The sequence below is a fragment of the Mauremys mutica genome, unplaced genomic scaffold, assembly GCF_020497125.1.
Source record: "Mauremys mutica isolate MM-2020 ecotype Southern unplaced genomic scaffold, ASM2049712v1 Super-Scaffold_100033, whole genome shotgun sequence".
Lineage (NCBI taxonomy): Eukaryota > Metazoa > Chordata > Testudines > Geoemydidae > Mauremys > Mauremys mutica.
The window spans coordinates 6,397,169-6,421,776 of record NW_025423255.1 but is presented as its reverse complement, the minus strand read 5'-3'; the positions used below and the strand labels follow the sequence as shown (position 1 = coordinate 6,421,776).

Genomic DNA, 24,608 nt, shown 5'->3' with positions numbered 1-24,608 from the left:
TGCATGGGGCTGGGAAAACTGACCAGACTCATAGTGCTGGAGCCTGAGCTCACTAACCAGCGGCTGCTGTGAGATATGAAGGGGGCACCCACCAGTGAGGCTTGGGGGAGATTCCCCTCCCTTCACATCCAGCTCTTCAGAATGGGGAGGTTGTTGGGCTTCCTACCAGGGAGCTGTCCCTGGACCCTGCTAGGGGCTCCATCTCCTGTGTCAGTCAGTGGCTAGTAGGTGTGTGATGGATCTGCTGGGAGACAGGAGGGGCTCTCGCTTCGTCCCCTCCCCCTGGTATTTCCTGGATGCGCTGAGCCGAGTGGGGATGGGACTCTGACTGCAATCCACCCAGAGTTTCTGTTTGGCTCCTGTCCCCCATGTATAAGGGGGCTGTGAGTGGAGCAGCAGATACTGAGTGTTGGACTCTCGCTCTTTCAGGGGCCGGTGACCTTCGAGGAGGTGGCTGTGTATTTCACCAGGGAAGAGTGGGCTCTGCTGGACCCCACTCAGAGAGCCCTCTACAGGGATGTCATGCAGGAGAACTATGAGAATGTGACCTCGCTGGGTAAGGGTTCCTGTCCCCTCGGTTCTTGGAAGGGGAAAAGAAGAAAGATGGTTCGTGCCACCCCCCAATGCCACCTCTACTCTGCCCTGTTTCAGCATCACCCCAATATGCCAGTAACACACAAGCTACCAGAGACCCTCCCCTGCTGCAGAACACTTTGGGAACAGAGCACAGGAGCCATATCGCACAGTGTCAAATATCTCCTGTTTGTTCAAGTAAAACTGAGGGTTCGGTGCGGCATAATCAGCAGAAGCTTCCTACTCCTGATCTCTCAAACCGTGAGCCTTCTCCACCCAGACCACAATTATGCTTGGGGTGTAACGAGCAGGCTGCTGGAGTCAGCTGCTGATCCAGGGTCACTTATCACACAGACAGTCTGTGCATCCTTGAATGCTGGCTGGGGGTATCCAGAGACGGAAGCTCAGTGGCGGATTTAGCGTTAGTGGGGCCCTGTGCTCAGCTCCATTTTAGGGGTCCCTCCTTGGGACATAAGCAACAAAAAGATCACCCTCTCTTATTTCCCTCCCACCCCCATTTTTCATTCTTTTTTTTTCCCTCCTTCTCCTATAAGTAATAGGAAGTAAATGAAAATAAAGTGAGGTACATTGATTGTTTTTGTCGTCTAACCGATTTTTCCACAGACCACTTGAAAATGACTGAGAGTCTTGGTGCACCACTTAATGATCTTTCCATATATTGTTTGTGCCGTTAGCTAACTATTTTAAAGTGCTTTGGATAAGAGCCCTTTATTAAAAATTAAAAATGTTGGAGTGCAGGGTCTGGCCAGGAGTTATGGTGTGGGAGGGGGCTGAGGTTTGGGGCAGGGGGTTGGAGAGTGGAGCACTTACCTGGAGCAGCTCCTGTTTCATGCAAGCAATGCAGGTGGGGATGGGGGGGGGCAGGAGTCAGGGCTGGGGGTGCAGGGTCTGGGAGGGAGTTAGGGCTCAGGAGCAGCTGGAGATTGGGGTGCAGGGTCTGGCCAGGTTTTAGGATGCAGGAGGGGGCTCAGGGTTGGGGCAGGAGGTTGGGGGATGAAGTGCTTACCTGGGGCAGCTCCCATTTGGTGTGAGGGGTGCAGGTGGCAATGTAGAGGGGGGTGTGCAGGAGCTCCCACTTGGTGCTCAGGGAGCAGTTGAGGATGTGTGGGGCTGGGTGCAGAAGTCAGAGCAGGGGGTGTGAGGGCTCGTTATGTGGGAGGGGATGCAGGAATCAGATCTAGGGCTGGGAGGGTGGGCTGGGGTACTCCCAGCCCCCTATCCTGAGTGGCTCAAGCAGGGGCTGGGGGCAGGGGGGTATGTGATAGGGGAGTGCTTTGTAAAGCAGGGAGCAAGTGACCAGGGAGCTTTTCAAACAGGGCTGCAAACGGGGAGTTTTGTTAGGGAGTTTGAGAGGGGAGTGGGAAGGGGGCGAGGTACTCTTGCCATTCTTTAAAACACTTAAGCTATAATACAAACTTCTTGATTGAAACAAAAACCCTGTTAACCTAGGTGGCTGTAAGAGAGAATGCAGGCAGAAGCCCAGCAGCAGAGTGGGGGCTATCCTGTTTATTGCTATCCTGTTTATTGCTCTCAATGTAGCATGTATGATTACCTGCCCTGTGGGTGGGTGGCTTACGTGTGCATTCTGTGCAAGGAGCTCCTGGCCCTCAGAGACCGCGTGGAGGCTTTGGAGGCCAGGGTGATGGAACTGGAGACGCTAAGGGAGGCAGAGAAGTATGTTGATGAGGCTTTCCGGGACACTTGTAGATTTCTCCCACCTCTGGTCAGACAGCCACTGCGCTGTTGAAGAGGATGAAAGGCCCAGGGAAGGAGAGCTGTCAATGGGAGCAGAGGGAAACCTTCCCATAGTTGGGACCCTCCTCCCAGATGGTGTTGGGGTAACCTCTTGCACTGAGGTTACCTCTCTGGGGAGGGAGCCCCAGGCATTAAGAAAAGGCAGCTGTTAGTAATGGGAGATTTGATCATTAGAAACAAGGATAGCTGGGTTTGTGATGACTGGGAGAACCGTATGGTGACTTGCCTGCCTGGTGCAAAGGTTGCTGATTTCTCGAGGCATCTAGATAGATTTATGTGTAGTGCTGGGGAGGAGCCGGTGGTCGTGGTACATGTAGGCACCAATGACATAAGGAACGGTAGGTGAGACGTCCTGGAGGCCAAATTTAGTCTGCGAGGAAAGAGACTGAAATCTGGGACCTCTATGGTGGCATTCTCAGAAATGCTTCCAGTTCCACGCACAGGGCCAGGTAGGCAGGCAGAGCTTCAGAGTCTCAATGCGTGGATGAGATGATGGTGTAGAGAGGAGGCGTTTAGATTGATTAGGACCTGGGGAAACTTTGGGGATGGGTGAGCCTATACAGGAAGGATGGGCTCTACCTAAACCAACATGGAACCAGACTGCTGGCACTTAACATTAAAAAGGTTGCAGAGCAGTTTTTAAACTAAGAGAATGGGGAAAATCCAATGGCTGCAGAGGAGCTCGTGGATCGGACAGACTTGTCTTAGAGGGGAGTCTAGTGATAGAGATTTTCTAGTTCTAGTCAGGAAGAGAGGCTGGAAGAGGATAAAGTAGGGGCCAGATCAGACGAGAAGCATTCACACATACAAGAATCTGACACATCAGAAAAGGGCAGACAAATAAACAGTGGCAAGTTTTTCAAGTGCTTGTACACAAATGCCAGAAGTCTAAATAATAAGATGGGTGAATTAGAGTGCCTCGTGTTAAAGGAGGATATTGACATAATAGGCATCACAGAAACCAAGTTTAGATGCACACGGCTGCTCTGGCCTGTTTCTGGCAGCTTCTAAAACATGGTGGGTGCCGCTAGAGGGCTCACAAAAGCTTTAAAGGGATTGGGCCCTTCTCCTATACACGGCTCGGCTACGCTGAGGTACCTCAAGCTGCAGTGAAATCGGAAAACCTTGGCCTCTCCCTCCAGGCTAATGAAAGGCAGGTGCTGAGTAGAACAGTAGTTGCAACAGTGCCCTGGCCGAGCTGCGGTTCCTTGGAGACTTTCACACCATGGAGGCACAGGAGGCCAACAAGTATTTTATTTGTGGGTGCGGGGGTGGTGGTGACAGATGCTGCTGGATTAATCCCTGAGTCACACCCTCATGCTCTGGTTCTTCTCTCACCCCGCTGCAGGTGGAGGAGTTCAAGCTGTGCTGCCGGCGCTGGCTGGGGGACATCATCCTGGTGCGGCTCCACAAGGAGCCCTACTCCTTCTACCCCACTGACAACTGGTACTGCAGCTTCGTGGAGGTCGTCTCCCCCCACGGCCAGACCTACCGCTTCCCCTGCTACCAGTGGGTCGAGGGCTACCGCACGCTGGAGCTGCGGGAGGGCAAAGGTAGGGGGCTGCGGGCTGGGGGGCCAGCCTGGGGCCACTTGGGCTCATAGGCAGTGGGGCAGGATAGCTCAGTGGTTTGAGCATTGGCCTGCTAAACCCAGGGTTGTGAGTTCAGTCCTTGAGGGGGCCACTTAGGGATCTGGGGCACAATCAGTACTTGGTCCTGCTAGTGAAGGCAGGGGCTGGACTCAATGACCTTTTCAAGGTCCCTTCCAGTTCTAGGAGATAGGATATCCCCATTAATTTAATAGCTAGCTATTTATCCCAGCAAACACCCCCCGCTATCTTTCCATCCATCCCTATACACCCCTCTAGCTACCCATCCCCATTTACCCCCCTATTTATTCATCCCTGTACACACCCCTGTATCTATGTATTCCTGTACACACCTCTGTCTGTCCAACCCCAACCACCCCTCTATCTATGGCCTGGTCTACACTTGGACTTTAAGTCGAATTTAGCAGCGTTATTTCGAACTAACCGCTCAACCGTCCACACCAGGAAGCCATTTAATTCGAACTAGAGGGCTCTTTAGTTCGAATTTGGTACTCCACCCCGACAGGTGGAGTAACGCTAAATTCGACATGGCTAGCTCGAATTAGGCTTGGTGTGGATGCTAATCGAACTTAGTAGCTCCGGGAGCTATCCCACACTGCACCACTCTGTTGACGCTCTGGACAGCAGTCCGACCTTGGATTCTCTGGCCAGCCACACAGGAAATGACCCGGGAAAATTTGAATTCATTTTCCTGTCTGGGCACTTTGAATCTGACGTCCTGGTTGGACATCGGGGCGAGCTCCGCAGCACCTGCAACGATGCAGAGCTCTCCAGCAGAGGAGTCCGGGCAATCCCAGAATAGAAAGAGGTCCCCAGCATGGACTGACCGGGAAGTCATGGATCTGATCGCTGTGTGGGGCGAGGAGTCTGTGCTCTCGGAGCTGCACTCCAGCAAGCGGAACGCAAAGACCTTCGAGAAGGTCTCGAAAGCCATGAAAGACAAAGGATACAGCCGGGATGCGATGCAGTGCCGCGTGAAAGTCAAGGACCTAAGACAAGGGTATCAAAAAGTCAGAGCGGCAAACGGACGCTCCGGAGCCAAGCCCCAGACATGCCGCTTCTACGAGGCACTGCATGCCATTCTAGGTGGGTCTGCCACCACTGCCCCACCAGTGACGGTGGACTCCGAGGACGGAATAGTGTACCGGGACAGTTCCTCCTCGATGTTCGCCGATGGGGAAGATGAGGAATGGTCTTTGGAGGACGGCGCAGGCGACAGCGAACCCACTCCCGCTTTCCCTGACAGCCAGGATCTCTTCATCACCCTCACAGAGATCCCCTACCAACCGTCCCCGCCCGTTAACCCGGACTCAGAATCAGGGGAAGGATCAGGCGGTAAGTGCTACAAACAGGGAAACATTTATTTTTTAAAAAACAGGTATATAAAAAATAGAAATACTATATAAAAATTTTTAAATCTCAAACTATACAAAAAGTAGGTCAACACATATAGGAATAGAGCAATAATCCTCTTGGGACAGTTCAAAAAAGCTCTCAGAGAGCAGCTCGAAAAGCCTCAGCAGGAGGTTCCTGGGGAGAGGTGCCTTATTGGGTGCTCCGTGGAAGCACACTCTTCCGCGCCAGGCCATCCTAATGTAAAGGGGAATCATCGCCTCGACAAGCATGGCAGCATATGGTCCTGGTCTGTGCAGGGCTTCTCTTAGCATCCGCTCTCTCTGACTCCGAGTGACACGCCTCAGGGTAATGTCGTTCTGGAAGTGCTGCATCTAATTAGGGGAATTAGTGTACTGTTACTATTGTGAATGGTAGACTTTTACTTTGCATAAGAATGACCCTCGCTTAACAGCCACGTGTTGGAGGCCACAGAGGAAAAGCATACAGTGATCTTTCCCGTGCACTGCCGGGAGGGGCTGGAAAAGGCTCAGACTTTATGCTTTCCAGATTGCCTTTAGCGGGAGGGCACAGCTATCCATTAACTGTTAAGCAGACTCTACTGTAAGGCTTACCAGGACTGGCTGCTAGACGGATTCAGCTGTCCCTCCCCGCTTGGCGTCTCTCCTGTGCAAGACCGCAACCACTGAAAGCGTATTCCGAAATCTCGAACTTGGCCTGAGATCTCGTGAGACTAGGTGCCCTGTATGGTCTTGTTCACAGAAACTGACTAGACTGTGTTCACTGTTCGCAAACATGTATCTGTTCAAGGAAATCACTTACTTTTTCCCATCACACAGCTTCGGCTCTTTCCCGGACTGCCCCGTCATCCACCTCGCAGAGGCTGGCAAACATTAGGCGGCGAAAGAAAAAGACTAGGGACGACATGTTCACGGAACTGATGGCCTGCTCCACAGCCGAGGCCGCAGAGCAGAGACAGTGGAGGGAGACCCTGTGTCAGCAGCATCGCACACACATCGAACGGGAGGATAGGTGGCGGCAGGAAGACCAGCAGGCGACTCAAACGCTGCTTGGTCTAATGAGGGAGCAAACGGACATGCTCCGGCGCCTTGTAGATGTTCTGCAGGACCGCAGGCAGGAGAAGAGAGCCCCCCTGCACTGCATCTGCAACCGCCCTCCAACGCCAAGAAGTCCTGTCCCCCCCTCACCCAAAGTTACAAGAAGGAGGGGCGGTAGGGGCCGTGAGAACTGTCACTGCACCGCAGCAGAGCGCTAATGTACAAGACACCTCTCGCGCTCTAAATTTGTAGAAGTTCTTCCCTTACAGGATCACCCAGTCCCAAATCCAAGTTTCAACCCCCCACTGTGTATAACATTATTAAAAGCGGTTTGCTGTTACTCTCTGTTTCCGTCACGTTTCTCGTGTCAGAAGACTTTGTGTGTGTGTGGGGGGGATTTTTAATTGCAGTGCATAGCCCACATTACCAGGGTACAGACTTGGGGGCAGGGTCAACTGCAGGGCACACACAGACTGCAGTCACTAGGCACCAGGGTCAGTCTGTGTGGTGTATGCTGCCCCGGGTCATTCGTTGATGTGTATGCTTGTCCAGGGTCCTGGCGCCTGCCATCCCTGAATGTAAAGGCAGGCTTCCCTTACCATGCACTTCGACTGTAGCCACGAGCCTCTCCGCTGCCCTGAGCCTCAAAAAGAGCCCTCATCCAGGGACAGATACTCACCCGTCCCCCACACCCCTCACCCCTTCCAACGCCCAAACCCACAGCCCACAGCCATCATGCAAACCCCTATCCAAAGACGGCACCCCTCGCCCCTTCCTGCAAACCCACCCATTCCTGCAAACCCACCCCAACATGCACAAAAACAGTAAAACCTCCCCCACCCCACAGACCTATGTAGGAGCAGGAGGCTGTCCGTCCTGTATTGGACAAGCGGTCTGTACATCAGTGCACACCGAACCCAGCACAGTATGCTTCCATGTTTCAACCCAGGAACAGAAATGCAAAGTCAACGAAAGATTTATTATTAATTACTGTTACATGTCATTAGTTTTAAACCGTGCTTTGGAAGTGGGGGAAACTTGGAGAACCGGGTTTGTGAGCTCAGATCTAACTCGACACATACAGACACAGGCCCATGATCAGGCTCTCTTAAAATCAAGTGGACAGTCACAGGTTACCCTGCTCTGCGAGGAAACTAGCTTTCAAAGCCTCCCGGATGCACAGCGCTTCCCGCTGGGATATTCTCTCGGCACGGGTGTCTGGCTGATCGTAAACAGCAGCCAGGCGATTTGCCTCAACCTCCCATCCGGCCAAAAAGGTCTCGCCCTTGCTCTCACAGAGATTGTGGAGCACACAGCAAGCAGCAATAACTACGGGGATATTCTTTTCGCTGATGTCCGAGCGAGTCAGTAAGCTCCGCCATCTCCCCTTGAGACGTCCGAAAGCACACTCCACGACCATTCTGCACTTGCTCAGCCGGTAGTTGAAGAGTTCCTTCTCACTGTCCAAGGCGCCTGTATAGGGCTTCATGAGCCAGGGCATTAGCGGGTAGGCCGGGTCCCCGAGGATCACTGTAGGCATCTGCACATCCCCAACCGTTATTTTGTGGTCCGGGAAGAAAGTACCTGCCTGGAGGCGTTTGAAGAGACCAGAGTTCCTGAACACATGCGCGTCATGAACCTTGCCCACCCACCCGACGAAGATGTTGGTAAAACGTCCCCTATGGTCCACCAGTGCTTGCAGCACCATTGAAAAGTAGCCCTTTCGGTTAATGTACTCACTGGCCTGGTGGGCTGGTGCCAGGATAGGGATGTGAGTCCCATCTATAGCCCCACCGCAGTTTGGGAATCCCATCGCGGCGAAGCCATCTATGATGACCTGGACGTTTCCGAGAGTCACTACCTTTGAGAGCAGTTGCTCAACGATTGCGTGGGCTACTTGAATCACAGCAACCCCCACGGTAGATTTGCCCACGCCAAAGTGGTTCGCTACTGACCGGTAGCTGTCTGGCGTGGCAAGTTTCCAGAGGGCTATGGCCACTCGCTTCTGCACACTCAGGGCTGCTTGCATCCGTGTGTCCTGGCGCTTCAGGGCAGGGGACAGCAAGTCACACAGTTCAAGGAAAGTGCCCTTACGCATCCTGAAGTTTCGCAGCCACTCTGTTTCATCCCAGACCTGCAGCACTATGCGGTCCCACCAGTCCGTGCTTGTTTCCCGGGCCCAGAATCGCCGTTCCACACCATGAACTTGACCCATTGCCACCATGATCTCCACGGCGCGGCGTACCCTGCTTTGTGAGAGGCCTGCGCCACTCTCCTCACCATGCTGCCGGAGCCTCCTCGCCCGATTTCTCAGCATCTGACTGTGGAAGAGGTGGACGATAAGGTGCGAGGAGTTGACAACGGCCATAAGTGCAGCAATGATCGCAGCGGGCTCTATGCTCGCAGTGCTGTGGCGTCCGCGCTGTAACCGACAAGAGAAGGGCGCGATCAGATTTCCTGCCGGCGCTTTCAGGGAGGGAGGGCGTGATTGACGGTTCAATGACGACAGTATCCCAAAACCGCCCTCGACACATTTTTTCCCCCAGCAGGCATTGCGAGCTCTACCCAGCATTCCAATGGGCAGCGGGGACTGCGGGAACTGTGGGATAGCTTCCCACAGTGCACCGCTTCGAAAGTCGACGCCGGCCCCGTTAATGTGGACTCAGAAGTTCGAATTAGTGTATTTAGTGTGGATACACAAATTCGACTTCATAAGGTCGAATCCACAAATTCGACTTAAGTAGATTCGAAATAGTCTTGTAGTGTAGACAAGGCCTATGCATCCCCATACACACCCCTGTATCTATCCATCCATCCTCATACTACTTCTGTATCTATCCATCCCCATACACACCCATTAATCTAGCCAACCCCATACACTCTCTCTATCCTTCCCCAAAAACAGCCTTTTGTCTATCCGTCCCCGTACACCTCATCTATCCATCCATCCCCATACACAACCTTCTGTCTATCCATCCCCCACACACCCCTGTCTATCCATCCCCATACACCTCCTATATCCATTCATCCCCATCCACATCCTTCTATCCATTCATCCCCATACACGCCCCTCTACCTATCCATCCCCGTACACACCCTTCAGTCTATCCAGCCATGTCCACCCCTCTATCTCTCCATCTCCATACATGCCCTCTATGTATCCCTCCCCGTACACGCCCCTTCTATCTGTCCATCCCCGTACACCCCCTATATTTATCCATCCCCATATAACCCCTTTATCTATCCATTCCTGTCTATACCCCTCTATCTAGCTATCCTCGTACACACCTCTCTATCTACCCATCCATCCCCATACACCCCCTCTGTCTATCCATCCCTGTCCACACCCCTGGATCTATCCCTCCCAATGAACCCCCTCTAGCTATCCATCCCTCCCCATACACCCAGTCCATTTATCCATCCCCATGCAACCCCTCTATCTATGCATCCATGTCCATACCGCTCCATCCATCCATCCCCATCCCCACCCACACCCCTCTACCTATATATCCCCATACACCCCCTCTGCCTATCCATCCCCATCCACACCCCTCTATCTATCCATCCCCATACATCTCCTCTATCTAGCAATCCCTATACATCCCCTCTATCTATCCATCCCTGTACACACCTTCTGTCTATCCAACCCCGTCCATCCCTCTATCTATCCATCCTTGTACACACCCCTCTAGCTATCCATCAATACCCATACACTCCCGGTATTTATCCATCCCTCTACACCCCCTCTATTTATCCATTCCTGTACACACCTTTCTGTCTATCCAACCCCGTCTGCCTCCTATCTATCCATACAAATATACCCCCTCTACCTATCCAACCCCGTACACACACCCCTATCTATCGAACCCATACCCACCTGTCTATCTAGCCATCCCCGTACACCCCCTCCATCTAGCAATCCTGATACACCCCCTTTATCTATCGATCCCCATACATGCCCTTCTGCTATCCAGCCCCGGATACACACCCATATCTAGCCATCCCTGTACACACCCCCATCTATCCAGTCCCGTACATACTTTTCTAGCTATTTAGCCCCATGCATCCCCTCTATCTATCCATCCCTGTACAATCCCTCTATCTGTCCATCCCCATCTACACCCCTCTATCTATCCATCCCGATACACCCCCTCTGTCTATCCATCCCCATACAAACCCTTCTATCTATCGATCTATCCCTGTCTCTCGCCCAGGCCAGGTGATTTGCAACGATGCCGATTCCCCGTTGCTGCTGGAGCAGCGGCAGGCTGAGCTGACGCACCGACGCGAGTGCTATGGGTGAGTGAGAACCCAGTGGGGGTTGAGGGAGATCCCTGGGGCTCAGGGCTGCGCAGGGTCCCAGGGCTGGAGGTGGTGGTAGAAACCACAAAACAGGTGGGCCCGGGACTGTGGCTGAGTGATTGTCGGGGCAGCGGCAGGCCAGGGCTAATATCCCCTGGGTCTCTCCCTGCCCAGGTGGAAGGAGTTTGCCCCTGGACTGCCCCGGTGCCTGGACGTGGACAACATCAGTGAACTGGACTCTAACTCCACGTACTCCTTAACCAAGAGAACCAACTTCCTGCTGCGTGGGGTGATCGCGTAAGTGCGGCTTCCCCACGGCCCAGATGTGTTCCCAGCGGCTGCCCCTAGGCCTGCCCCTAGAAACTAACCCCAACCCTGTACAGTAACCCTAACCCTGTACACCACCCTGTACACTAACCCTAACCCTGTACAGTAACTGTAACCCTGTACACAACCCTCCACACTAACCCTAACCCTGTACACTAACCCTAACCCCTATTCACAACCCTATAAACTAACCCTAACTCTATACACTAACCTGACACAGTAAACCGAACCCTTCATCAAGACCTCCCCCTTCCTCGAGCACGGGGTCAATGTGTGACTGCCGGCCCCCACAGCCCAGGTGATTCCTGAGACTAAACCCAAACCCTAGCCCTAACCCTAACTCTGTACTATCTCCTTTCCCTAATCCCAGGGGCGGCTCTAGCGATTTCGCCGCCCCAAGCAGGGCGGCATGCCGCGGGGGTGGGGGCTCTGCCGGTCGCTGGTCCCGCGGCTCCGGTGGACCTCCCGCAGGCACACCTGTGAGAGGTCCACCGGAGCCGCCTGCCGCCCTCCCGGCGACCGGCAGAGCGCCCCCGCGGCATGCTGCCCCAAGCACGCGCTTGGCGTGCTGGGGTCTGGAGCCGGCCCTGCCTAATCCTACCCTAACCCATATCCTATACCCTTTCTCTCACTCTACCTGTGCCCTATAGTCCTTCCCTAGCCCTAACCCGACCGTGTAGCCTGACGCCTTTCCATAACCTTAACTCTGACCCTTCTCCATGACACTCACCTTCCCGCAGTGTGGGAGGGATGTGTGTGTGCAGCCCAGCCCCTGAGGCCTAGCCCTAGGGACTAACCCCTAGCCCTACTCTATACCCTAACTTTATCTATTCCCATACACATTCATTCTCTCTCTCCCTCTCTTGCTCTCTCTCATTCTCTCTATCCCCACCCATCAACCTATCTGTCTGTCTATCCATCCCCAGACACCCCCCCATCCCATATTACTCACTCTAGTCCTTGTTGTAGGGGAGAAGAGCTTGAAAACTCAGGTGTAACCAACCCAGCCATGCTGCCTGAGTCTGCTGAGAGCCTGAGCCCATCGCTCTGACAGAGGGAAGCTTCCCCGAGTGTGGCTCCACTTTGCCACCAGTGCATATCTGGGGGGGGGGAAAGGGGGGCCCTATTTGTTATTGTCGGGGGCAGAAAGGGCCATCCCCATCTCACCCCGCCAACGGGCTCTCACATGTCTCTCTGCCCCCCACCCCCAGGAAGGTGGAGCTGCAGCTGAAGGGTTTCCTGAGCTGCACCAACTCGTGGGCGAAGCTGGACGACATCAACAAGGTTTTCTGCTTCAACAAGACCCCGATCACAGGTGGGTGACCCCCCAATGCCTCCCCTGAGTCCTGCTCGCCTGGGCCCACCGCAGCCCCCCCCCACAGAGCAGGGTGATTGGGACGGGTGTGACGCAAGCGGCTAGAGACAGCAGTGCTGCTTGTGCCAGGCCCTGACAAGACCACCCCGACCCCCGGGTGCCGGGCACTGCCCAGACCCCTCTGAACGCACTCTGGGACCACCTTGTGCCGGGTGCTGCCCAGACCTCCCCTCCCCTAACCGGGGACCCCATTGTGCCAGGTGCTGCCCAGACTCTCACTGAGATCAGGGCCCCCTCATGCTGGACCGTTAGCCCCGTTCTCCAGCAGGGGGAGGCCGTGGGCCCGAGAGACGCCGCAAGCTGCTCCAGGCACCCAGGGTAGGACTCGAACCCAGCTCCCCTGAGTCCCGGCCCATTAACCCCACGGCTGCCCTACCCGTGTCCCCCCAGAGTACGTGCGGGCGCACTGGCGAGAGGACACGTTCTTCGGGTACCAGTTCCTGAACGGGGTCCACCCGGTGATGATCCGGCGCTGCACGGAGCTCCCCTGCAACTTCCCCGTCACGCCGGCCATGGTGGCCTCCTCCCTGGGGGAGAGCAGCAGCCTGCAGGACGAGCTGGAGGTAAGTGGGGCGCCGGGGACACCCCTGGGGGGACTCGGCCACGGTCTGAGCTCTTGGCTCCCTCCCCAGCATCACTCCAGGCACGAGCAGCCACGGGTCAGCGGTGTCCAGCGGGCCCAATTCCAGCCCCAGTGGCTGCGCTCGCACTGGCCACTCAGCTCCAGGGGCTAGTCCCAGGGCACTGCTGTGGGGAAGCTCACAGCACTGGCATCCCAGCTTTCCCCTGTGCCCTGGGGCCCCCACTCTGCACCCCCAGATGCACTGGCCCCCGACTCTGCTCTGCTCCCTCTGTGCCTTGCAGAAGGGGAACATCTTCCTCGCTGACTATAAAATCCTGGAGGGCGTCCCGGCCAACACGATCAACGGCTACCAGCAGTACATCGCCGCGCCCCTCTGCCTGCTGCACCTGCAGCCCTCCGGGGAGCTCGTCCCCATAGCCATTCAGGTAACGGCCCCCACACGCTGCCTGGCGGCGCCCCCACGCAGCCCTGACACCTACACAGTCCCAGGGCTGGGCATTGCCATCTAAGGGACTGGCCCAGGGAGAGAACCCAGGAGTCCTGGCTCCCAGCCCTCCCTGTGCTAACCCACTAGACCCCATTCCCCTCCCAGAGCCGGGGAGAGAACCCAGGAGTCCTGCAACTCAGCCCCCGCCCTCCCCCGCGGTAACCACTAGACCTCCCCACTTCTTCCCTTACAGAGCCGGGGAGAGAAACCAGGAGTCCTGGTTCTATGTGTGCGTGCGTGTGCCCACTTGCTTGTATATGCACAGTCCAGCTCTGCGTGTGTGTACACACACCCCAGCTCTGTGGGTCTCCTCTTCCTAACACTGGATTTGCTGCACCGTCATGTCCCCTCATCCTGGCCGCCGGGTCCCAGTCCCTGGGCTCCCCTGGGGGAAGCAGCAGGATTCACACCCCCGGCTTGCGCCAACCCGCCCCCACACCCCTCCTGTGTCTCTCCCCCCGGCAGCTCAGCCAGTGCCCAGGCCCCGACAGCCCCATCTTTCTGCCCAGCGACTCCGAGTGGGACTGGATCCTGGCCAAGACCTGGGTGCGCTACGCCGAGTTCCTGGTGCACGAGGCCGTCAGCCACCTGCTGCTCACCCACCTGATCGACGAGGCCTTCGCCCTGGCCACCCTGCGCCAGCTGCCCATGTGCCACCCGCTCTTCAAGGTGAGAGAGGGGCCGGGCTGCCCCCGCCAGCCCCCAGCCAGCTGTGCCCAGATGTGCGGGAGAGAAGAGCCCAGCAGGGGGAGCCTGCCAGACGGACCCCACTGCCGGCGTCCAGCTGTGCCCAGCTGCACGTGCGTGTGCCTGGCGGGTGCTTGTGCCTGGCGTGCCAGGCCGGGCGTGCCCCACGCTGGCCGTGTTCTACCCATCGCGGTCCAGCACCTTCCTGACCTCGTGGAAGAAGGGGGAGAAGGAGCTGCTGCTGGTTTCTTGGAGGGGCCAGGTCCTTGCCCCCGCCCCAGATACAGGGGTGAGGGTGGGGAGTGGCTCCCTGCTTGCCCTCACCCACCCCTGTGTCTCTTCCCCTCCCTAGCTGCTGCTGCCCCACACCCGCTACACGCTGCACACCAATGTCATGGGCAGGACCCTGCTACTCAGACGCGGAGAGATCATCGAAAGGGTGAGAGGACCCCACGGTCAGGGGCACTGGACCCCGCTCCCCTTCCATATCTGGGGAGAGAACTCAGGAGTCCTGGCTCCCAATCCCCGCTCCTGGGCCCCAGCACCTCCTGCTCTAACCACTAGGCCCCCACTCCTGTCCCAGAGCCGGGGAGACAACCCAGGAGTCCTGGCTCCCAGCCCCTTCTTCTCTAACCATTAGATCCCACTCACCTCCCATAGCTGGGGACCGAACTCGGGAGTCCTGGCTCCCAGCTCCCCCAGCTCTAACCACCAGCCCCCACTCCCCTCCCAGAGCCATGTACTTGGAGTAAAATGTGCCTGTTTCCGAGGTCCCAGCCTCATCTGGAACCCCTGAAGCTCTCTTCCCGTATTGTCTTGCAATGAAAACCACATTGGGAACCTCCTGGAGAGCATTTCCAGCCTCCATCTCAGTTGGTCCTGGTGTGTGCACCATACGGCTCTGCGGGCACAACCTCTGCTTTCAGCTCATCGGTACTGTTAGTAATTAACTTCCAGAACTCCTGGAGGACGGGTGAGGTCCCAGCGGGCTGAAGGGCAAACACGGCATCTGCCTTCGAAAAAAAGCACAAAGAGGACCCAGGGAATTATAAACCAGTCAGTCTAACTGGAAGATACTGGATCAAATTATTAAACAATCAATTTGTGCCCAGAGGATCATAGGATTAGAAATGGCCCGCATAGATTTGTCAAGAACAAATCAAGCCAAACCAACCTAATTTCCTTCTTGGACAGCGTTGCTGGCCTTGTGGCTGGGGAGAAGCAGTAGATGTGTGTAACAGGCGGGTCCGGGGCTCAACCCTCTGAGGGGAGGAGGGGAGCCACACCGGCCCGCTGGTCTCACGGGGGTTCTGTCCTGTCCCTTTAAGGCTAGATGACAAAGACAGAGTCAGTGGGGGCTCAGGCCTTTTCTGCAAGGCTGAGCTGCAAACAGTACCAATAGTCTAGGAAAGGCCCAGGCCCTCTGGTGCAGGGGCTGGGCGGCAAACAGTACAAGGAGAGCTCAGGCCTCTTGCGGCAGGCTGAGCCGTAAACAGTACAGGGGCTCAGGCCTCTTGCGGCAGGCTGAGCAGGGAACAGTACAGGGGCTCAGGCCTCTTGCGGCAGGCTGAGCAGGGAACAGTACAGGGGCTCAGGCCTCTTGCGGCAGGCTGAGCCGGGAACAGTACAGGGGCTCAGGCCTCTTGCGGCAGGCTGAGCAGGGAACAGTACAGGGGCTCAGGCCTCTTGCGGCAGGCTGAGCAGGGAACAGTACAGGGGCTCAGGCCTCTTGCGGCAGGCTGAGCAGGGAACAGTACAGGGGCTCAGGCCTCTTGCGGCAGGCTGAGCAGGGAACAGTACAGGGGCTCAGGCCTCTTGCAGCAGGCTGAGCAGGGAACAGTCCAGGGGCTCAGGCCTCTTGCGGCAGGCTGAGCAGGGAACAGTACAGGGGCTCAGGCCTCTTGCGGCAGGCTGAGCCGTGAACAGTACAGGGGCTCAGGCCTCTTGCGGCAGGCTGAGCAGGGAACAGTACAGGGGCTCAGGCCTCTAGCGGCAGGCTGAGCAGGGAACAGTACAGGGGCTCAGGCCTCTTGCAGCAGGCTGAGCAGGGAACAGTACAGGGGCTCAGGCCTCTAGCGGCAGGCTGAGCAGTGAACAGTACAGGGGCTCAGGCCTCTTGCGGCAGGCTGAGCAGGGAACAGTACAGGGGCTCAGGCCTCTTGCGGCAGGCTGAGCAGGGAACAGTACAGGGGCTCAGGCCTCTGGTTGCAGGGGCTGAGCAGTAACGAGAGGGGGATAACTGCCACCCGTGAGTGGGGTGGCAGGGGGGACACAGGCCCACCCACTCCACTGTGTCCCAGCCCGGGGCCCTAGGCAGAGGTCGTCACCGCTGACGGTCAGTGGGGATCCTGACCGCAACACACTGACATGGGCTCGGTCTGGTCAGCAGCCTGACTGAGGTCGGCTGCCCCCGGGCCACTTCCAATATCCCCCTCTTGTCCTACCTGGTCCATGGCATCTGGTCCCGGGAAGTCCCACTGCATGGGTTCCTCACAACCCGGGCTGGGGTGTAGATCGGGTAGTTCCCCGGGGAAGTCCGGACAATCACGCTCCGGGGGTTCCTCGGGGTAACAGCACGGTAGCGGGGAAGCTCCTACGGGCTCCTCGTCGTAGGTGGCGCGGGGAAGCTCCGGCAGGTCTTCCCAGTAGCGGGGTAGGGTGCTCTCCGGCCAGTCCAGGCAGCTGCCCGGGGCTCCAGCAGTTCCTCCGTCAGGAGCTCCCTCCGACAGGTCTGCTCTCCCCAGTGGCTGGGCACTGACTGGGCTGGAAGGCCCGGCTTTTATCCTTCCGGGTCGCCTTCTGACCCTCTGAGGGGCGGGCTCACCACGCTGTAGCCCCGCCCCTTCCTGTGTCCGGGCTCAACCCTCCCCGGGGAGGAGGGGAGCCACACCGGCCCGCTACAATGTGATATATCTTGATTTCAAGTATCAGAGGGGTAGCCGTGTTAGTCTGGATCTGTAAAAGCAGCAAAGAATCCTGTGGCACCTTATAGACTAACAGACGTTTTGCAGCATGAGCTTTCGTGGGTGAATACCCACTTCGTCGGATGCAAGTAAGTATCCGACGAAGTGGGTATTCACCCACGAAAGCTCATGCTGCAAAACGTCTGTTAGTCTATAAGGTGCCACAGGATTCTTTGCATCTTGATTTGAGTCTTTTGACACATGCCAGGGAAATTTGGGCTGAATGGAATTACTATGGGTGGTTGAAAGACCAGACACCAAGAGTGGGTTCTCAATGGTCAGCTGTCAAACAGGGAATCTAGTGGGGTCCCACAAGAGGTCAGGCCTGGTTCGGCAATATTCATTATTGTCATGAATGACTTGGACTACGGAGAGGAGAGTTTGTTGATATAATTTGAGGCTGACATCAAGCCAGGAGGGGTTGCAAGCACTTCAACGGGCAGGATTAGAACTCAAAGCGACTGTGACAGCTTGGAAAATTGGGCTGAAATCAACAAGCTGAAATTCCATGAAGACAAGTGGGAAGTGCACCACTGAGGAAGGGAAAATCCAATGCCCACCTGGGACATAATTGGCTGCTGGGGGGGTCTTACTGCTCAAAAGGATCTGGAAATTATAGTGGAATATAAGGCAACAATTAGACACACTTGGGGAAAAGGATAATATCATTCTAGTCTGTATTAACGAGAGTGTTTTGAGTAAAACCCAGGAGGTCATTGTCTGGCCCTGGTGAGACCTCAGTTGGAGAACTGGGTGGGGAAAGGGCATCACACTTTAGGAGAGAAGTGGCCAAATTGGAGAGAATCCAGAAAAGAACAACAAACATGATAAAAGGTTTAGAAACCCTGATCTATGAGGCCAGGTTAAAAAAAAAAGAGGGCACATTTAGTCCTGAGAGAAGAAGACCGAGAGTGGGGGACCTGATAGTCTTCAAATATGTTACAAAGAGGATGATGATTAATTGCTTTCTGGTCCTGCTGAAGGCAGGAGAAGAAGAAATGGGATTAATCTTCAACAAGGGAGATTGGGGTTAGATGTTAGGAAAAGCTTTCTCTCTCTAAAGATAGTTAACTCTGGAGCAAGCACAGAGGTTGTGGAATCTCCATCATTGGAGGTTTCTAAGAACTGGTTGGACAAACACCGGAGGTTGCGAGTGATTGGTCATTTCTGGGGTACAACGCAAAGCGAAACATCGGGGAGGCACATTTGTCACGGGGCGTATTGTCAGTTGTCTCGTTGTGCTGAAATAGGTCGTGATGATATTTCATTCTAACCCGCCCGCTGGCTCAGAGGTTGAAGGCTCTGTCTCTGGTCCCTTCCCAGGGCATGGGCTCGGGGATCGAGGGGACCAAGGTGCTGATGGCCAAGGGCATGTCCTGCCTGACCTACAACTCCCTCTGCTTCCCTGATGACATCCACGAGCGCGGGGTTGACTGCATCCCCAACTACTACTACAGGGATGATGGGCTGAAGATCTGGTCGGCCATTGAGAGGTAAGGAGCAGGAGCCGGGGCAGAGGGTGGCGAGGAAGCAGATGGCATGTGGAACATTCCCACCGGCTCAGAGTTGCTTGGAAACACGGCTTTCCTGCCCAGGGCCGCCCAGAGGATTCAGGGGGCCTGGGGTCTTCGGCAGCAGGGGGCCCCCGCTTTGGCGGTAATTCGGCGGTGGGGGGATCCTACCGCTCCAGGACCCGCCGCCGATGAGCCCCGAAGACCCGTGGCGGGAGGCCCCCACCACTGAATTTCCGCCGAAGACCTAGTACTTCGGTGGCGGGTCCCGCTTTGGCGGTAATTTCACGGCGAGGGGTCCTTCCGCCCCCCCCCCCCACTGCCAAAGACCTGGAGCGGAAGGAGCTCGGGGGACCTGGGTCTTGCAAGAGTTTTCCGGTGCCCCTGGAGCGAGTGAAGGACCTGGGGCCTGGGGCAAATTGCCCCTGGGCGGCCCTATTCCTGCCACATAAAGAATTCTGAGTTAAAAAAAACTGGAATTCCCCAAAAGGCTCTTTTTCAGACACCTGCCCCCACGCACCCAGCTACATTGCATGAAAGCTCCTTGAGCCACTCATGACTCACACAGAGAAGGGCACCAGCTAGTACTCCCCAGCCTTGCACACCAGGACTATACCATCTCACCCTGGTCAGAAGCCTGGCCAGTTTCCCAGTCCGCCCCTCCCTCACTGTGGGACTAAATCGGGGGGGGGCAGATAATCTTCATCCAAGAATATTAAAGGAACTGGCACATGAAATTGCAAGCCCATTAGCAAGAATTTTTAATGAATCAGTAAACTCAGGGGTTGTACCGTACGACTGGGGAATTGCTAACATAGGTCCTATTATTAAGAAAGGGGAAAAATGTGATTTGAGTAAGTATAGGCCTGTTAGTTTGACATCTGCAGCATGCAAGGTCTTGGAAAAATTTCTGAAGGAGAAAGTAGTTAAGGACATTGAGGTCAATGGTAATTGGGACAAAATACAACATGGTTTTACAAAAGGTAGATCGTGCCAAAGCAACCTGATCTCCTTCTTTGAGAAGGTAACAGATTTTTTTAGACAAAGGAAACGCGGTGGATCTAATTTACCTCAATTTCAGTAAGGCATTTGATACAGTTCCACATGGGGAATTATTAGTTAAATTGGAAAAGATGGGGATCAATATGAAAATGGAAAGGTGGATAAGGAACTGGTTAAAGGGAGACTACAATGGCTCTTACTGAAAGGTGAACTGTCAGGCTGGAAGGAGGTTACCAGTGGAGTTTCCTCAGGGATCGGTTTTTGTACAAATCTTATTTAATCTTACTGACCGTGGCACAAAAAGTGGGAATGTGCTAATAAACTTTGCAGATGACACAAAGCTGGGAGGTATTGCTAACATAGAGAAGGACCGGGATATCATACAGGAAGATCTGGATGACCTTGTAAACTGGAGTAATAGTAATAGGATGAAATTTTAATAGTGAATAGTGCAAGGTCATGCATTTAGGGAGTAATAACAAGAATTTTGGTTATAAATTGGGGACGCATCAGTTGGAAGTAACAGAGGAGGAGAAGGACCTCGGAGTATTGGTTGATCACAGGATGACTATGAGCCGCCAATGTGATATGGCCGTTAAAAAAGCTAATGCGGTCTTGGGATGCATCAGGCGAGGTATTTCCAGCAAAGATAAGGAGGTGTTAGTACCATTATATAAGGCACTGGTGAGACCTCATCTGGAATACTGTGTGCAGTTCTGGTCTCCCATATTTAAGAAGGATAAATTCAAACTGGAACAGGTACAGAGAAGGGTTACTAGCATGATCTGAGAAATGGAAAACCTGTCTTATGAAAGGAGACTCAAAGAGCTTGGCTTGTTTAGCCTAACCAAAAGGAGGCTGAGAGGGGATATGATTGCTCTTTATAAATAGATCAGAGGGATAAATATCAGGGAGGGAGAGGAATTATTCAAGCTCAGTACCAATGTGGACACAAGAACAAATGGATATAAACTAGTGAGTCTTGCCCACATGCTCAGGGTTTAGCTGATCGCCATATTTGGGGTCGGGAAGAAATTTTCCTCCAGGGCAGATTGCCAGAGGCCCTGGAGGTTTTTCGCCTTCCTCTGCAGTGTGGGGCAACGGGTCACTTGCTGGAGGATTCTCTGCAGCTTGAGGTCTTCAAACCACGATTTGAGGACTTCAGTAACTCAGACATAGGATAGGGGTTTGATACAGGGATGGGTGGGTGAGATTCTGTGACCTGCGTTGTGCAGGAGGTCAGACTAGGTGATCATAATGGTCCCTTCTGATGAATGACGCATATGGGTTTTCCAGGGAGCTATTTTGAGGTACAGTGTGTCACAGATTCTATTCCTGATATCTGGAGGTTCCCTAGTAACAAGGCAGTGTGGTGCCAATGGGCAGCTTTGGGCACTAAAAAAGTAACCCTACCACAATGGAAAAGTCAATCCCCATCAAATATTGATGCCTGGCTTGGTGATCTGGCTTATCACACAGCTAACGAATGGCTGGCATTGTGGAGAAAAGGAATGCATGAAAAATTCAAAACAATTTGGACTGATTTATTAGAGGTCTATGATCAATGTAGACACTGAAGATAGCTATGTCACATCCCCTCCCCTGCCTTTATCCTAACCCTCGTCACTTACTTTGTGTGGTAGATTGGTTGGCTTAGGAAAAATGAATGAAAACTTGTAAATACACAAGAATGGAGAGGAAAAGTCAAACTTTTGGGAATTTTGCCCCAAATCAAATTCCGGGAAAAGGTCTCATTGGGGGTGAATGGAAACACTTGGTTTCAGTCAAGCCAAGATGTTTTGTGTCAATGGCGATGCTTATTTAATGAATTAACTTCCACAAGAGCAAGTCTAATTTGAAATGAAAACTTCAACTCTGCTGTAGACGAGATCCAGGATCACCTGGAGGTCAGGCCGGCGGCTTAGCCACCAGGCCATGCTCCCACAGCTAGGAAAGGGCGAAGTGGAGGGGACACTAGGTAACGGCCAGGGTGCACAGTACCACTGGGCTGTTTGGTGATGCTGGCTGAGTGACGCTGGTGCACTGGGGAGTGATGTGGCCTGCATCGACCCATCCAGGCCGACACATCTCTGTTCTTTCCAGCTTCGTCTCCGGCATCGTCAGACACTATTACCGCAGCGACGCCCATGTCCTGGCCGACTGCGAGCTGCAGGCCTGGGCAGACGAGATCTTCCATGAAGGCTTCCTGGGGAACGAGGCATCTGGTAAGGGCCATGTGAACCCAGAGCTCTGCAGCCGCTGGTCACCGGGCTCCATGCAGGGGTGGCTGGGGGACATCTCCAGACTGCGTGTCTGTCAGCCAGATCCCAGCTGATGTCAATGGGCGTCTCTCCATTGGAGTCAATGGGGCCAGATCCCAGCTGGTGTCAATGGGTGTCTCTCCATTGGCGTCAATGGGGCCAGATCCCAGCTGGTGTCAATTGGTGTCTCTCCATCGGAGTCAATGGGGCCAGCGACCCTGCAGGGACAGGGTGGCCTGGATCACAGTGGTGGGATGGGGCTGTGGGGTGACTGGGAACGGCCCCGCCGTGGGAACAGGCAGGGCAGGGAGATGGCGCGTGGCTGAGCTGAGACCTGGAGCAGGGGAGCGACTCACTGGGGGAGGCTCCGGCAGAGGGAGGCATCAAACCCGACTCTAGGGGTCCCAGCCCAAGGCCACAGAGCAGGGCTGGGCCAGGTCAGTGACACCCGTTCTCCATCCCGCAGGCTTCCCCTCATCCCTGCAGAGCATCCCCGAGCTCATCAAGTACCTGACCATGTGGATCTACTGCTGCTCGGCCCGGCACGCCGCCCTCAGCAACGGGCAGGTAGGGAGAGGCCAGCCAGGTGCTCGGAGGGGGGGGCTCATTCCCTACCCCCCACAGGGACCTGGGGTGCAGCCACCGACACCCCCACCCTGCACCCCCCACACAGGGCCCTGGGGTCCAGCCACCAACACCCCCACCCTGCACCCCCCACACGGGGCCCTGGGGTCCAGCCACTGACATCCTGGCACCCAGCATGGGGACCTGGCATCCCGCCACCAACACCCGCACCCTGCACCCCACCCCAATGACACCTCAATCCCCAGGACCCTGCTCTAGCGGCCAATCCCCCACCCAGCACCCAACCCCAGTGAGATCCTGGACACCTCAGGACCCTGCCCCAGCCCCCCAGGACCCTCCCCCACTGCCGCACTCAGTAGCCCAACCCCCCTCCCCCTTGATTCTCCCACCCGTTGGCCGTGGGAGAGATTCCGACCAAGCCCCGGGTGCCCAGGCCTCTTGGTTTGAGCCAGACCTTCCCTGTACTGGTGCCCCCTGGGCGGGGTGAGGAGGGGATCCCTGGCTGGGCTGGGGGGTCCCCGGCTGCTCTGACTGGGGGGTCTCTCTGGGCCGCAGTACGAGCTCGGCGCTTGGATGCCCAACTTCCCGTCCTCCATGAGGAACCCCCCGCCCCAGGCTAAGGGCACCTCCTCCCTGGAGAGCTACCTGGACACCATCCCGGAGGTCAACAGCACCAGCATCACCATCTACACCCTCTGGGTCCTCTGCTGCGAGCTGGGGGACTCGGTGAGGACACGGGAGCTATGGGGGGCCGTGGGGCAGGGGCAGCAGGGGGCGCTCTCCCCTGGCAGGCGGGGCTGGCCCCAGGGTGGCGCTAGGGGGCGCTTTGGGGAAGGGAGCGGAGCAGGGGCAACAGGGGGCGTTATCCTCTGGCAGGCGGGGCTGGCCCCCGGGCGGCAGAGGGGCGCTGTGGGGCCGGGGGGGGGGCTCGGCAGGGGGCGCTCTCCCCTGGCAGGCGGGGCTGGCCCCAGGGTGGCGCTAGGGGGCGCTGGGCTGTGGCTGGGGATGTCTCTTTAATGAGCCGTTCAGCTGAGTTCTTCCTCTCACCCCCCCCCTTGTTGGTAACAATAAAAGGACCTGGCTGACCATTTCCCATGAGCCGGGGCAATGAACCACAGGTTGTCCCGGCCCAGCTGCAACTTTGGGGGATTTCGTTCAAAACACCCATAAATTCCAACGTGTTTGTTTCAACCGGCCACAGGATTGTCCATCCCTCCCTGGCGTGAACTCTTCCCAGTGTTGCTACACAGCTGTTAAACACCTTGGCCCTGCGCTCTAGGGCACCTGAGGGATCCTTGTGTAACCAGCCGCGCCGCCCCAAAGGTGGCTGCATCTTCAGCGCCGGGCGAGGGGAGTCCCCCGGATAACCAGCCACCCCACCCCAGAGGTGGCTGAATCTCAGCGCCGGGCGAGGGGTCCCTGGGTAAACCGGTACGCCCCACCCCAGAGGTGGCTGCATCTCAGCGCCGGGCGAGGGGTCCCTGGGTATCCAGCCGCCCCACCCCAGAGGTGGCTGAATCTCAGCGCCGGGCGGAGGGGGGTCCCTGGGTAACCGGCCGCCCCACCCCAGAGGTGGCTGCATCTCAGCGCCGGGCGAGGGGGTCCCTGGGTAGACCGGCCCGCACCAGCCACCAGAGGTGGCTGCATCTCAGCGCCGGGCGAGGGGTCCCCGGAAACCAGCCACCCACCCCAGAGGTGGCTGAATCTCAGCGCCGGGCGAGGGGTCCCTGGGTAACCAGCTGCCCCACCCCAGAGGTGGCTGCATCTCAGCACCAGGTGAGGGAGCCCTTCCGTGTTGTCCCTCACTGCTCTCCCGTTCCCTTGCAGAGATCCCTGGGCACGTACCCCGACGAGCACTTCACGGAGGAGGAGCCCAAGCGGCTGATCGCAGCCTTCCAGGGGCGCCTGGCCCAGCTCTCCCAGGAGATCCAAGAGAGGAACAAATCCCTGCCCATCCCCTACCACTACCTGGATCCCCAACAAATCGAGAACAGCACGTCCATCTGAGCCCGACCGGCGAGCCCCAGGGTTGCGCCCCACACGGCCGCTGGCAACGCTGTCCCTGCGATCTTGTCCGGGGGCAATAAACCACAGACTAGTTCCACTCTGAATGGCTGATTCTGTCTAGTGGGTACAGCCCAGGGGGCTGAGAGCC

At 56.0% G+C, this 24,608-nt stretch overlaps 1 protein-coding gene across 1 annotated transcript; it reads left to right on the top strand.

The window, feature by feature from the left end:
* The first annotated feature begins 3,574 nt into the window (after nt 1-3,574).
* LOC123358222 (hydroperoxide isomerase ALOXE3-like) lies at nt 3,575-24,460 on the top strand. Its single transcript, XM_045000885.1, has 14 exons — nt 3,575-3,580; nt 3,698-3,902; nt 10,585-10,669; nt 10,847-10,969; nt 12,211-12,314; nt 12,765-12,937; nt 13,239-13,382; nt 13,910-14,113; nt 14,484-14,570; nt 18,418-18,587; nt 21,711-21,832; nt 22,335-22,435; nt 23,009-23,179; nt 24,281-24,460. The coding sequence occupies exons 1-14, from the start codon at nt 3,575-3,577 to the stop codon at nt 24,458-24,460; spliced, it is 1,875 nt and encodes a 624-aa protein (XP_044856820.1).
* The last annotated feature ends 148 nt before the right edge of the window (nt 24,461-24,608 follow it).